At 41.9% G+C, this 15,447-nt stretch overlaps 1 protein-coding gene across 1 annotated transcript in view; it reads right to left on the bottom strand.

Annotated features, from left to right (window-relative positions):
* LOC311227627 (calmodulin-regulated spectrin-associated protein 2-like) overlaps positions 1–15,447 on the bottom strand; it is a gene marked incomplete at its 5' end in the record, with an annotated part of 129,061 nt that overhangs the window by 59,166 nt on the left and 54,448 nt on the right. The window contains 2 exons of the mRNA XM_084313350.1: positions 2,568–2,640; positions 8,272–8,457. Coding sequence (XP_084169476.1) covers positions 2,568–2,640; positions 8,272–8,457 — 259 coding nt within the window. The remainder of the gene's footprint in view (positions 1–2,567; positions 2,641–8,271; positions 8,458–15,447) is intronic.

The raw sequence follows: 15,447 nt of genomic DNA, 5'->3' as shown, positions 1-15,447 counted from the left end.
TGAGGGGGAGAGAGGGTTTTATTGTCATTGTGATTTCCTCACGCTCAACATGCATTGTATCCAAGTGTAATTACATCAAATTATTTTGTGTGTGTGTGTGTGTGTGTGTGTGTGTGTGTGTGTGTGTGTGTGTGTGTGTGTGTGTGTGTGTGTGTGTGTGTGTGTGTGTGTGTGGGAGCGGGAGGCACATGGGATTCTGCAACGAGGAATGTCAACAAACAAACAAACAATCATCTTGCACGTTATTCAGCCTGCATGCTTTTAATCAGAGATTCGCCACAGTCTTTTCATTTCTGCTTGCTGAACCAAAAGATAAATAAATCAATCGAATAATAATAATAATAATAATAATAATAACAATAACAATAATAATCAAATAAAATACACAAAAGATACAAGACACTTCTTTGTTTGGGTGGATATTCCATAAACCAAAAAGGTAACGCATACCGGCATGATGCTGGCTCATCTTCCTGTGATTAAGATATTTGTCTACTGTAATGTCTAAAAAAAACTAATAAAAATATCAAATATAAAAAGATATTTGTAAATGAAGAAACTCTCTCTGAAATTGGAGGTTCTCCCTTCCCTTGGTATGTTTAATTATACAATGGCATGCAAATTTCTTGATTCTGATTGGCTGAAACACTTCTTTCAGACGTTATTATTTCTCATAACACACTCCACGTGATCCCAGAACCCACCCACAACCGAATTACTTTTTTTCCGAATCACTCCGCCAATTTGTGTGTTTATGAATGAAACGAAGATGGTGGACAATAATCTTTATGAATGGATGTATTGATATCGTCATAACGACTCATTCAAAAATGATAAAGTCACGTGGAATGTGTTAGTTGCTTACACAATGTTGGATTATGTAATTGGTTTGTCATGACCCATTGTCAAAACAATAATACATCGCAGGATTTATATGAAGTTTGTTGTTAGATGGCATGCTTTGAAGCGAGAGACACGGAGGCAATTATTTTATTTTTTGGACCTACTTTTTCTGCGGATGGTTTTGTGAATAAATCTCCATTATGCTTCAATTACTGTGTGTTTATTGTATAGCAATACGGTTGGGTGAATTCGGCCATTGTATAAAAGCATTACATCACTTGAAGTCGTGTGTTATACTCATTAGATCATGCCTAGGAGAATGAGGCTGGCAGGTCACTGCCAGACACCATGAGATGCCAACCAGCAAACTTGTGCCGTGGGAACCAACACACGGGCATCGATCACGAGGACGTCCCAGTCGTCCCACGTTAACCTACGTGGACGTACTCAGGAGACATGCGGGAACAGAAAGCACCGGCGAGCTAGCCAGAGGCATGGAGGATCGGGATGACTGGAAGCACCGATGGAGGGCCCGTCCGAGGACGACCTAGATAGATAGGGGGGTCTAACAACCACCCCTAGGCATGATCTAATTCGTATAACACACTCCTGCGCGTGATGTAATGCTTAAACGGATGATTTCAGACCATTGTGTGACTACCTGTAACTGTTTTAGATGATTTCTAAATTATTTTAAACGTTTTTAAAATGTTTACTCTGCCGTTTAATTTTCTGTGGATATTGTTTGTATTATGTAGGCTACCGTTTACATTTTGTACAATCGTCCTTTTCTGTAAATGAGGAAGCTTACGATTTTAAATAAAGGTTGAAATGAAATTATATAATATATCCCTTTCTCTAGATCCAGCGCTGCATGCTTTATATGGTGCTTATTAAAAACACAAAAGTGACAAGGCCAGGAAACTATCACCATCGAGCACCATTAACTCATAATAGTGAAGCGTTCTCTGACATTCAGACACAGCGTTGCCATTGAGAGAGAGAGAGAGAGGAGAGAGAGAGAGAGAGAGAGAGAGAGAGAGAGAGAGAGAGATAGGGTGGGAGAAAGAGAGAGAGAGTGAGTGAGTGTGAGAGAGAGGGAGGGAGAGAGAGACATACAGAGAGGGAGAGAGAGAGAGAGAGAGAGATATGGTGGGAGAAAGAGAGAGAGAGTGAGTGAGTGTGAGAGAGAGGGAGGGAGAGAGAGACATACAGAGAGGGAGAGAGAGAGAGAGAAAGAGAGAGAGAGAGAGAGAGAGAGAGAGAGAGAGAGAGAGATTATAATTTCGTTTGTGTTATTAAAACACAAAAGTGACAAGCTGGCCTTGTCGCCCTGAGACGATCACCATCGAGCACCATTAACTCATAATACTGAAGCGTTCTCTGACATTCAGACACAGCGTTGACATTTATCTCTAAACAATCAGGAGACTGTGAGACAGGCTGCGCGTACGACACACACAGTGGCGCTGTGTGAAAGAGACTCCGCCCACTAAGAGAGACCCCGCCCACGAAGAGAGACTCCGCCCCCTTGGTAGACAAGAACTGTGACCAATGTCATACTTTAGCTCCAGCTACAAAACAAAACCGGGTCAACGCGGCCTTTTGAGAAGGCTTCACGCCACATACAGCAAGAAAAACACTTCCCATTTCCTGCGAGGGTCAAGTTCTTCCTCCTCTCTGGGGAGGAAGGAAGCTAAGGAGTGACATCTCGGGAGACGTACGGTAGCTGTTGTCCTCTTTGAGACCAGTGGAAAAACCTGTGGTGCAGTGACGTCTGCTTCTAACCTCTCCGTCCTGTTTAGAGCGGACTAGATCAGATGACATTCGGCTGAGGCCGACTTGAACCTGTGCTCTCGGTAATGCAGCTGACACCATTAACCGTCTGTAGTGTGGTAGTGAAAGGGTTAACCTTCTGTAGTGTGGTAGTGAGAGGTTAACCTTCTGTAGTGTGGTAGTGAGAGGTTAACCTTCTGTAGTGTGGTAGTGAAAGGGTTAACCTTCTATAGTGTGGTAGTGAGAGGTTAACCTTCTGTAGTATGGTAGTGAAAGGGTTAACCTTCTGTAATGTGGTAGTGAAAGGGTTAACCTTCTGTAGAGTGGTAGTGAAAGGGTTAACCTTCTGTAATGTGGTAGTGAAAGGGTTAACCTTCTGTAGTGTGGTAGTGAAAGGGTTAACCTTCTGTAGTGAGGTAGTGAAAGGTTAACCTTCTGTAGTGTGGTAAGGAAAGGTTAGCCTTCTGTAGTGTGGTAGTGAAAGGGGTAACCTTCTGTAGTGTGGTAGTGAAAGGGTTAACCTTCTGTAGTGTGGTAGTGAAAGGTTAACCTTCTGTAGTGTGGTAGTGAAAGGGTTAACCTTCTGTAGTGTGGTAGTGAAATGTTAACCTTCTGTAGTGTGGTAGTGAAAGGGTTAACCTTCTGTAGTGTGGTAGTGAAAGGGTTAACCTTCTATAGTGTGGTAGTGAGAGGTTAACATTCTGTAGTATGGTAGTGAAAGGGTTAACCTTCTGTAATGTGGTAGTGAAAGGGTTAACCTTCTGTAGTGTGGTAGTGAAAGGGTTAACCTTCTGTAGTGTGGTAGTGAAAGGGTTAACCTTCTATAGTGTGGTAGTGAAAGGTTAACCTTCTGTAGTGTGGTAGTGAAAGGGTTAACCTTCTGTAGTGTGGTAGTGAAAGGTTAACCTTCTGTAGTGTGGTAGTGAAAGGGTTAACCTTCTGTAGTGTGGTAGTGAAAGGGTTAACCTTCTGTAGTGTGGTAGTGAAAGGGTTAACCTTCTGTAGTGTGGTAGTGAAAGGTTAACCTGCTGTAGTGTGGTAGTGAAAGGGTTAACCTTCTGTAGTGTGGTAGTGAAAGGTTAACCTTCTGTAGTGTGGTAGTGAAAGGTTAACCTGCTGTAGTGTGGTAGTGAAAGGGTTAACCTTCTGTAGTGTGGTAGTGAAAGGTTAACCTTCTGTAGTGTGGTAGTGAAAGGGTTAACCTTCTGTAGTGTGGTAGTGAAAGGTTAACCTTCTGTAGTGTGGTAGTGAAAGGTTAACCTTCTGTAGTGTGGTAGTGAAAGGGTTAACCTTCTGTAGTGTGGTAGTGAAAGGGTTAACCTTCTGTAGTGTGGTAGTGAAAGGGTTAACCTTCTGTAGTGTGGTAGTGAAAGGTTAACCTTCTGTAGTGTGGTAGTGAAAGGGTTAACCTTCTGTAGTGTGGTAGTGAAAGGTTAACCTTCTGTAGTGTGGTAGTGAAAGGGTTAACCTTCTGTAGTGTGGTAGTGAAAGGTTAACCTTCTGTAGTGTGGGTTAACCTTCTGTAGTGTGGTAGTGAAAGGTTAACCTTCTGTAGTGTGGTAGTGAAAGGGTTAACCTTCTGTAGTGTGGTAGTGAAAGGGTTAACCTTCTGTAGTGTGGTCTACCGGCTATCGATAGCCACTAGTTAACGCAGAAGTAAGCTAAGCGGCTACTACTGAAGCTGTACAACGTGAGAAATAGCGATACAGGCCAACACTACTGACAGCCGCTGTCTCTTCCTCTTTTTATCCGAAGAAAAAAGGGAAAAAGGCAACACACGTCCCACTCACAGGACGGTGTTTACCAAACACAGCGGTATCGGCAGTAAGCCCCATTGCGAATGCATCGCATCCACGCGGGCTGCAGCCGACTTGAGCTCGGAGATATTCTCATAATGAAACACCAAGCTCACCCCCCTCGCGCCGGGTGTTTTTCGTCTTGAAAAGCGGGGCCAGCATGGCGGCAGTGGGTATCCGTTGTCCAGAGACCCGGGGAATTGAACCGCAGATTCAGAATCACGGTCCCAGGAAAACAAAGCTACGACTTCACTGAGGAGGAGCACTGTGTTATCATGGGGCATCAAACTAGAACCCCCCCCCCCCCTACGCCGCTAAGGGGCAACGAAAGGATTCTAGCCTGGAGCCGACCTTCGCAAGCTTGTACAGTTGTCCCCTCACAACAACTGACACACCCGAGGCTCGCGTCGCAAAAACACCACCCGCCCAGGGAGACCGTCAGCTCTCACACAGCCGACCGTCCCCCGAAGCATAGTATCCAGCTGCAGAGCCGGAGACAATGCCGGAGGGGATTGCTCAGCGACGCACGCCCCAATGCAAAGCGCCGGTGGAGGTCAGAATGATCATCATCTTCTAGACTCTCCGGTGGTGAAGACATTATTGATTGATTGAATTGATTGAAAACTTTATTAACAGATTGCAGAATGGGTACAATACAGTACAGCTCAATACACACAATTGTTAAGGGGATGCAGACCAGAGAAAGACTTTCGTCTTGTTTACATCAGGGTCCCCCATTTTCAATTCATCAGGAATTATCGCTTTACTTTCTCGAAAAATAGTGAGAGAGAAAACAAAGATACAATGTCAACGCAGCTCCTCTTCTCCATCAACTACTTTAGCACTAAACTTAAAGTGGTGTGTTACAGACACTTTCGGTGGTGAAAGTAGGGAAGGAGCTGATTGTGTGGCCACGACCCTGCTTATGTAGGAGCGGATGTGGGCGTGGCCAGGCGGAGGTAATAGGTGTGTGCATGTGAAAGTTTATTCATTATTAGAGTGGATAAAGGGATAGTTCCAAATAGAGCAGAGCGTGAAGCTATACGATCTATAACAATAATACAACATAACAGACAGGCTAACGGCTGTTCCTGGGGATGATCCGTTACATTTGATCCTTATTACTTTTAGCAGAAGTCAGATCGTGTGTGTTTGACATATTCTGTCCATTTCGACCAGATCCGGTAGAACTTCTCCTGCTGAATCTTTTTTTTTTTTTTTTTATTGATCTTTTCCCCCCTCCATTTTCCTCCGATTTTCTCCCATCCCAATGTTAGTCGTATGCCAATTCCCAGTCCCTTCATGGTCGCTGCGCACTTACCCCCCACAGTCAGATCATCTGGGAGAGTGGAGGCTACCACGTGCTTCCTCCGACACACGTCCAGCCAATCACCGCTTCTTTTCACCTGGCAGCGCGGATTCTCATCGAGAGGGCGTAGCGTGTGGGAGGACCACACTATCCCCCTCAAGTCCTATCCGCGCTTAGCAGGCGCCCCGACCGAACTGTAGGAGTCGCTGTTTACAACGACCCGGACCCACCCCGCCAGCTTCTCCCACCCTCTAATACAGCCAATTGTATTAGTGCAGACGGCCAGCCAAGCTGGTGACAACCCCGGAGCTGTGAGCTGGATTCGAACAGGCGAATCCAGCTCACAACTCCGGGGTTGGTGACGAACGCAATCTCCGCTCGGCCACCTAACCGCCTCTCCTGCTGAATCTTTTATTGAAAACGACATCTTTTCCATTATGTAGATGTCATGAGTTACGTCTATCCAATCTTCTACTGTGGGTGCCTCTGGTTTTAACCATCTTCTTGTGATAGCTTTCTTGCTTGCTATCAGAAGCATCATTATCAATTTCTTGTCGTTTTTCATAGGATATGTTTCCTAGGTATATAGGGTGTCGATTTTGAAGGGGATGTCAATATCAAAAATGGCTTCTAGGTTCTTATGTATCTCTTGCCAGTATTGTGCCAGAGTTTGGCATTCCCAGAATATATGTGAATGATTGGCTTCGTTTAGCCCACAGGATCGCCAGCATTTTCCCCGGTCCCCTGATGTTTTTTCTGCCATGGGGTGATAAAAAACCTGCAAACGCCTGCGAACACCAGCAACTAGGACAGAGAGACTTGGGCTCAGCTTCTTCCCCCAGGCCATCAGAGCCTTGAACACTGAACTCTCCACACACAAGCACACATGAGCACACACACAACACACACACTGTACACGCTCACACACTAGCAGCCACTTTAACATGAGCACACACACACACTCATGCTGCACACGCTCACACTTATGGTCACTTTACAAAAGAAAAGGTCACTTTAAGAATAGTATAGTATAACTTGAGATTGTATAATATAGCATTGTATAGCAGTGTACATAAAGACCCAGTGCCTCATCCGTAGCTAACAGTGTATTGCACTACCACAGGACCTAGCATGTCCTACCATGCTCTGTAAAAACTCATGTACATATACCGATATGCCCTACTTTGTTTACTTGTTTTATTGCACAATGTCGTTCTATTGGATTGTTATTATATTATTATTATTGTATTATGCACAATCGTTGCGGGCAAGACCACCCGCATTTCACTGTATACTTGTATGCCGTGACAAATAAAACTCTTGACTTGACTTGACTTGAAAAAACCTTACTAGGTTCTTCCAGCCAAATTCCCTCCAGTTGTTTGAGCCTGTTGTTTCCCATCGTTGTGTACATAGTCTCCTGTTATTGACATATTGCATTCTTTTTCCCATTTCTCCTTTATGTACATTGTGTTGGTTGTTTTCGATTTGGCCTGGCAGAGTCCTCCGTATATTCTGGAGACGATCCTATTACATTTAGAAGAGTTGACTGCTGACGCAAACACTTCCATGATTTCTGATTCTCCCGTTCCTATTTCTCCCACTAGGTTTTGATTGAAGTAATGTCGTATATCTGCAGGTATCTAAAGAAATATTTTTGCTCCAGATTGATGCATTTTTATTCAATAAAAACACGACGCAGGTGTTAACAACGCTCCGTGCTCTCGGGAGACATATCGCTGTGCACAGTGAGATGGTGCGCTTGATTTCCACCACAGGCCAGCTGTTCTGCTCTGTGTTGCAGGGAGTTTCGCACTTCGCTCTGTGTCGCGCTCCTCTGTGGTAATTTTTGTTATTCCAGCACGTTTCTATCTCATCATATGGAACAGCCCTACTGACTGCATTCATAATAATCTATGCTCCTTGCCTGTCTATGATTTATATGGAATTAAATAAATCATGCGAATGTGTGTGCATGTGTGAGCATGTGTGTGTGTGTGTATGTGTGTGTGTATGTGTGTGTGTATGTGTGTGTGTGTATGTATGTATGTATGTATGTATGTATGTATGTATGTGTGTGTGTGTGTGTGTGTGTGTATATCTATCTGTGTGTGTGTATGTGTGTGTGTGTATCTATCTGTGTGTGTGTGTGTGTGTGTGTATGTATGTGCGTGTGTGTGTATCTATCTGTGTGTGTGTGTATGTATGTGTGTGTGTGTGTATGTATGTATGTGCGTGTGTGTGTGTGTGTATCTATATCTGTGTGTGTCTAACTGTGTGTGTATGTGTGTGTGTCTGTGTATGTATGTGCGTGTGTGTGTGTATCTGTGTGTGTGCGTGTGTGTGTGTGTGTGTGTGTGTATGTATGTGTGTGTGTGTGTGTATGTATGCGTGTGTGTGTGTGTATGTATGTGTGTGTGTATGTGCGTGTGTGTGTGTGTGCGTGTGTGTGTGTGTGTGCGTGTGTGTGTGTGTGTGTGTGTGTGTATCTATGTGTGTGTGTATCTATCGGTGCGTGTGTGTGTATCTATCGGTGTGTGTGTGTACCTTGTTGATCCAGCTGGTGACGGCGTCCTCCGTGTCGTAGGGCAGCAGCAGCTCCTGGACACGCCCCTCGGGGTCAGAGGGCGCGGCAGAGGAGCACCTGTCGATGCAGGACATGACGCGCTCCACGCTCACCATCTCCACGGTGTAGGCCGTCATCAGGGCGTCGATCAGCGCCAGGTGGGAGCTCTGGAGAGACACACACCGTACAGGCTGTTTAGGGTTGGGCACCGTTCACATTTGAACCGGTACCGGTACCTGTGAATCAATACCGGTAACCCGACGGTACCTTTTTTTTCCCGGTACTTTAGTCTCCTCAGTTGTAAAAAAAAATCTAATTATTTATTATCATTATTATTTATTTCTTTTTCACGTAAAAATTACAGCCCGATCAGGCCTTGTTATGATACTCAACCAGGCGATCAAGTTTCAAGTTCAAGTTTCAAGTTTCTTTTATAGTTGTCATACAGAAGTACAGAATACTTTTATACAAAATGCTTCTTACTGTTGCGCTCCAGAGACTGTGCAAGACAAGATAAGTATGAAATAAAATAACATAGTAAAATTAGAAGTAAAAAAAATGAGGTCACAGTGTTCAGTTTAGACATATGTACAATGTTCGATGCAGAATAGACGTAGTTACCATACAATATACAATACTGTGCAGTGTGTGTGGCTACTTAGACGAACACGGTTATTGGTAATCAATAATAAGAAACAACGTCCCCCCCCGCCCCCCCCCCCCCTTTCATGCATTCATGCTTGAGGATCGTGCCGATCATATGCAGTTTGAGTTTTAACTGTAGCTTATGTATAACGGAAATGCCATTGGATATAACGTTAGTAGCTATTAGCCCTTTATCTCGCCTTCCAGGAAATATCCTAGCCGGAATCCCGTATAACGCTTATATTCACGGCGCTATAAAATGAGAACGTATTGATGAAATATTTTTTTCTTTAAGCCATTTTGAAAGGACGGTTTATGGTCTCAATTGACAATGAGAATGGACAGATAGCAATACTATAAAGTATAGATTTAGCTCTACAAACAGCCCAAAGTCTGTTTACATATGCTGGTCGTCTAGAGTGATATTAGACGCATCCCAATGGCCGCCAATGTGTTAAACAGAAGGTTTTGTAGATACAGTACTGAATTCTGCCATCCGGACACATGCCATTTGAAATATGATTATAGAATATAAAATATCAGGGCTAAAATGGTTATGCGATTAAAATGCGATTAATTAGATTCATTAATTACAGATCCTGTAATTAATTAGATTAATTGTTTTAATCGCCTGACAGCACTACTTTAAACCAAACCAGTTAAAACAGTTTATTCCATTTTCCTTCCCACATTTCTGTGTGTGTGTGTGTGCGTGCGTGCGTGTGTGCGTGTGTGCTTTTCATTTAACACCTACACACAATGGTTGACATTCTCCTGGCCTTTCCAAAATCCCATTCTTGGCCAGTCAGACCAACGGTCCTCGCCTTCCCTTTCCTGTGACGCCACACAGGTTACCAATAACATTTATGATGTGTGTGCATGTTTACATGTGTGTGTGTGTGTGTGTGTGTGCACGCTTAGTCCTAGCCTAGATGTCCAACGTGAAGTACACAAATGACGTGAGGCTCCAAGTAGGTCAAAGTGACTCAAGCTAACGGACACAAACAAGTAATGAAAGCCGCCACAGTAGAGGTGGTGAGTCCTGGTCTGGAAGCAGCTATTGACCAGTACAGGCCTCTATTCATCAGCCCAGAGCCTTACAGAACAGCCAGTTCGACCATGTTTTCCCCCAAGAATCTAATAACTGACCCGGACTGTTAAGCCAGTGGTTCCCAAAGTCGGGGTCGCGACCCAAAGGTGGGCCGCGAGCAGCCACGGGAGGGCCGCAAGATGATTTCCAAAAAAAAACTTTTTTTATTTTTATTTTTTTGTCAGGCCACTGAACTTAGAAGCAGGCCAGGACAGTGTTTCTAGTTGTATTCTAAAATTATATTCTATTGTATTCTAAAATGTGACTATATGGTTTTATATTAACTTAATAAATAAACAAAAACGAAAAATCTACTTATTTCAACGAACATTTCAAACTAAATAACAGATTATGCACATAAAACGCTGAAAACAACCGAAGCAACAATAGTATTTTGATGAGGCTATTATTATTATCGTTATTATTTTGCAACAAGTTAGCCCTCTCATAAATAGCACATATAAATGAATGACTAACTCGAACTAACTTAATAGGATTGAAGTGATATTTGGCTTAAAAAATCGGTCGCCTGGCAAAAAAAAAAAAAAAAAAAAAAAAAAAGCCTGACGATGTGCATTGGGCCGCGGCTCTCTGACGCCTTATTGTCTGGGTCCCGGCCTGAAAAGTTTGGGAACCCCTGTCAGCTAAGCTAGCAGCACTACTGCTCTGGTACGACTCTGGGATGAGTCTGCCTGAGCAAAAAACGTCAACAGCACATGTGTTCTAGCGCCCCAGACGACCAGGCAGGCGGCACAGTATAGTAGAGCTTTTGGATCCTCGTCACACAAAAAGTCATATACGATACTACCACGGGGAAATATTATTGTTATCACTGTGTTTTGTTCTTGTTTTATTATGCGCAAATAAAATGCATAACACAAATTATAAATAATTAAATAAATAAACGGAACATAAAAACAAAGAAGATACCCATCGTTTGTCTATTATAATCCTACAGTACACTAGTGCATGTTATTAAACATTGGTCAGTACTGTATATCTGTATGTTGTGTGTATGTCATAAATGTCATGATGAATTGAAAATGGGGGACCCTGATGTTTCTCTCCCTCTCCTGCCCCCCCCCCCCCCCCCCTGGTTTCCTCACTTCCCTGACTGGTTCCCTACTGGACTCTGTATCTGTTACTTGTTACCCGTTGGTTGTATGTCCTGCGTCTTCACACTGTTGCTTAATCCCTGTGGTTCTTTGTTTCTCTGTTCATTTGTTTTGCTCGTTGTCAGCGTCTTTGGGTTCCTGAAAAGTGCTATTTAAATAAAATGTATTATTATTATTATTATTATTATTATTATTATTATTATTATTATTATTATTATTATTATTATTATTATTATTATTATTATTATTATTATTATTATTATTATTATTAACAAGACGAAAGTCTTTCTCTGGTCTGCATCCCCTTAACAATTGTGTGTATTGAGCCGTACTGTATTGTACCTATTCTGCAATATGTTAATAAAGTTTTCAATCAATCAATCAATCAATCAATCAATCAATCAATCAATCAATCAATCAATCAATCAATCAATCAATCAGCCTACAGTATATTAGAGCATGTTATTAAACCTTGGTCTATATAATCCTACAGTACATTAGAGCATCATGTTATTAAACCTTGGTCTATATAATCCTACAGTACATTAGAGCATGTTATTAAACCTTGGTCTATATAATCCTACAGTACATTAGAGCATGTTATTAAACCTTGGTCTATATAATCCTACAGTACATTAGAGCATGTTATTAAACCTTGGTCTATATAATCCTACAGTACATTAGAGCATCATGTTATTAAACCTTGGTCTATATAATCCTACAGTACATTAGAGCATGTTATTAAACCTTGGTCTATATAATCCTACAGTACATTAGAGCATCATGTTATTAAACCTTGGTCTATATAATCCTACAGTACATTAGAGCAGCATGTTATTAAACCTTGGTCTATATAATCCTACAGTACATTAGAGCATCATGTTATTAAACCTTGGTCTATATAATCCTACAGTACATTAGAGCATCATGTTATTAAACCTTGGTCTATATAATCCTACAGTACATTAGAGCATCATGTTATTAAACCTTGGTCTATATAATCCTACAGTACATTAGAGCATGTTATTAAACCTTGGTCTATATAAGCCTACAGTACACTAGGTGGGGCGACAGTGGCTCGGGAGGTAGAGCAGTCGTCTGGCAATCCGGAGGTTCCCAGTTCGATTCCCGGGCAGCGTGTCGATGTGTCCTTGAGCAAGACACGTAACCCCTAATTGCTCCCGATGAGCAGGTCGGCACCTTGCATGGTCGCCTCCGCCGTCGGTGTGTGAGTGAATGTGTGAGTGAATGGGTAAAATGTGAGTAACAAATTTTAAAGCGATTTGGATAAAAGCGCTATATAAAAAAGCAGCCATTTACCATTTAGAGCATGTTATTAAGTTAGAAGAATATCGGGGTCAAAGACAGAGCCTGTGTCACTTCAACAACATGGAGCTGAAAGTCCACTACTTCTATGTCTATGTCTGCCCAGGATATTGGAAAATGTCTGACATTGCATGCATTCTCTGCAGTTATTACAGCTGGCAGTAGACTGACTGACTGACTGACTGACTGACTAAACTGAATGAATGAATGAATGACTTTATTTGACAATATATAAAATAACATGTGGCAGAAGGGGTGTAAAAAGTACCAAGAAATTATACTTAAGTGAAAGTATGGGTACTGTCTCAAAATCTCACTCAAGTAAAAGTCAACGTTTCTGGCTAAAAACACACTTGAGTAAAAGTAAAAAACGTTTCTACTTTTAAATGTACTTAAGTACTAAAAAGTAAAAGTAAAAAACCTTTCTTCTGACCGTCTATTCTTCTGATAGCAGGTGTTTAACACTATGGTCGCCAAAAACGCCTTACCACGTCATTCCTCGCCATGCTCATTCTGCCAAAGACGCCGTACCACGTCTTTGATATCAATATTTCAAAAATCTGTGATCGCAATCATATTTCTCCCCCGGAGACTTGAGATCTACTGTTGATCCCCTCTCAACTCTCCAACGGTTCAAGAGCGCCATCTGGTGGCCGATCGGCGGATCGCCCAGACAGGAAACAGGAAATGGAAGCTGGTGCTCATTCCAATTCGGTCCGATCACTCGCTAATAGTCCCAGGACTCGAGCTAGACGCAACGGATAGCAATCCGTTACCAATAACTCGATAAACAACATGATTTGGACGTATATACTATTATACAACCTGGAGATGGATCGCATATTATTTCTACATCCCATAATAGGAATATTTCTGCTCCACGCTCATCGCCCAACGGCCCGAGGAGACTGGGGTAAGATTCAGCGTTATTTTTTAACGTTTTTAACCCACACTAGATGAATCATCTAACGTTGGCCACGGAATTATAAACGACCCCCCCCCCCCCCCCCCCCCATCCGGTCGACATCAGATGATAAGTAGTAAATTCTAGAAGCACGTCCATTTGAACTTTTTTATCTCGCGCCGATTGCTATCAAACTGTATACAATCATCAATATAATGTATTTAGGGCTATAAATCACGTTCTGGAGAAAGCTGCAGAAAACGATAAAAACATACTTATACTTTAGACCGTATTTTAGTATGAATATGTGAATGAAAAAGTATAACGTTGCTACACCCTGAACAATAGATACTTGATGTTGAATGGGCCATAGTAATGTCAATTTAGCAATACAATTTAAAAAGTTATAGCCCTGCAAAGAAGGGGAACTTCTCCATAGACAAATAGAGCTGGCGTGGGATGGTTTATTAAGAATATAAGCCTGGTGACCAAAGTGTTAATCAAAGATCCCCGCTTTCTAGTCTTGCACAAGGACCAATCAGCATGGGTATGGGGCGGGTTCATTTTCCATTGATGGGGATTTGATTGGCTGTTTTTAAATAAAGAGCGGCCGCAGGATTAATAACGTTAACGTTATAGTTCGGCCAGAGAAACAAATATACTAATTAAAATAGTTGGACCTGTGAGATTTGTACTTTTTTACTTTGTAGGTCTGCATTTTAAATGTAAGGAGTAAAAAGTATGTTTTTTTTTCTCTCTGAAATGTAATTGAGTAAAAGTACAAGTATACAAATAAAAAAATTGTCGAGTAAAGTACAAATCCCCCCAAAAAAGTACTTTAGTTTTGTAACAAAGTACAATTACTCAAGTACTTTACACCCCTGATTAGCACAGTCAGGAAATACTGCCAAGGATGGACACAAAAAAAGCTCAGAGCTTATTTCCATTGTGGTCCTTGTAGGGGGGGGATACTTAGACATGCATCATACAGACATGACATCACAACACATCACATATACATAACGTAGACGCATAAAAACTGTAAAAAAAATTTAAGGGTGCCTTTTAGCTGAGTATCTGGGTTAATTATAGTCCCTTTTGAGCCATGTCTTTAGGCTGGACTTGAATCTAACAGCACTGATTTGATTTGATTTTATTTGATTTTATTACGGATCCCCATTAGCTGGTGCCATGGCAACCAGCTAATCTTCCTGGGGTCCACACAAAAAAACATACAAAACAATTATTGCAAAACAGAATTATTAAAAGCCAGTACTCAACATACAATACACAATAAAACTAGCAATTAAGATGGCTAAAATGACATGCAAGCAAAGAAACAGAAAACAAAAAAAACAAAACAAATTACAAAATACAGTGTTAAATACAATTTAAGTTTGTTTTTAAAATTGAAAAAAAAAACAATCTTAAATTGTATTTAACAATGTATTTTGTAATTTGTTTTGTTTTTTTTGTTTTCTGTTTCTGATTACAATTTTCAGGTCACTGGGGGCAGACTGTTCCAAAAGACAGCTGCGGAATATAAAAATGACTCCTTCCCCCGTACAGCTCCTGAATCTGACTGGCACAAAGTCAGTTGAGCTGCGCCTATATAGTTGGACATGCATGCGTGTCCCTGATACGGTTGAAGTAGTCGTTGAAGTACACTGGCACTACCCCCGTGCACCATTCTGTGAACTATAGGCCACATCCCTGTTTGGTTGACTCTGTCTTCCACCTTTAGCCATCTCATGTTCTCAAAGTGTGACGGGTCAAAGGTGAACTGACTGCATGACGAGCTCTCGGGACACAGAACACAGTGCTAAGTCGTATGTCCCACCTGACGAGAAGACTATCAGAGAAAGGCCCCTTTAATGTTATTAAAACGCTCGAGTCCAGATGTCCACCCAGATGTTTATGTGTCTGTGTAGGACTTGTGTTCTCTCTGTGAGCTTAGTGCGCAGTAAGGCTGTCCCCGAACCCTGTTTTTGGGATTCGAACTTTGTCAGGTTTTTTTTCGAACGAACGTTCGAACCTTCGTTTTTAATTAAAAAAAAGAAAAAAAAAAGGGATTTTT

This window comes from Notolepis coatsorum (assembly GCF_963971535.1).
Source record: "Notolepis coatsorum genome assembly, chromosome: 4".
NCBI classification, from domain to species: domain Eukaryota; kingdom Metazoa; phylum Chordata; class Actinopteri; order Aulopiformes; family Paralepididae; genus Notolepis; species Notolepis coatsorum.
Note: the sequence above shows the minus strand (reverse complement) of the source record. Positions and strands in the feature narration are given on the sequence as shown.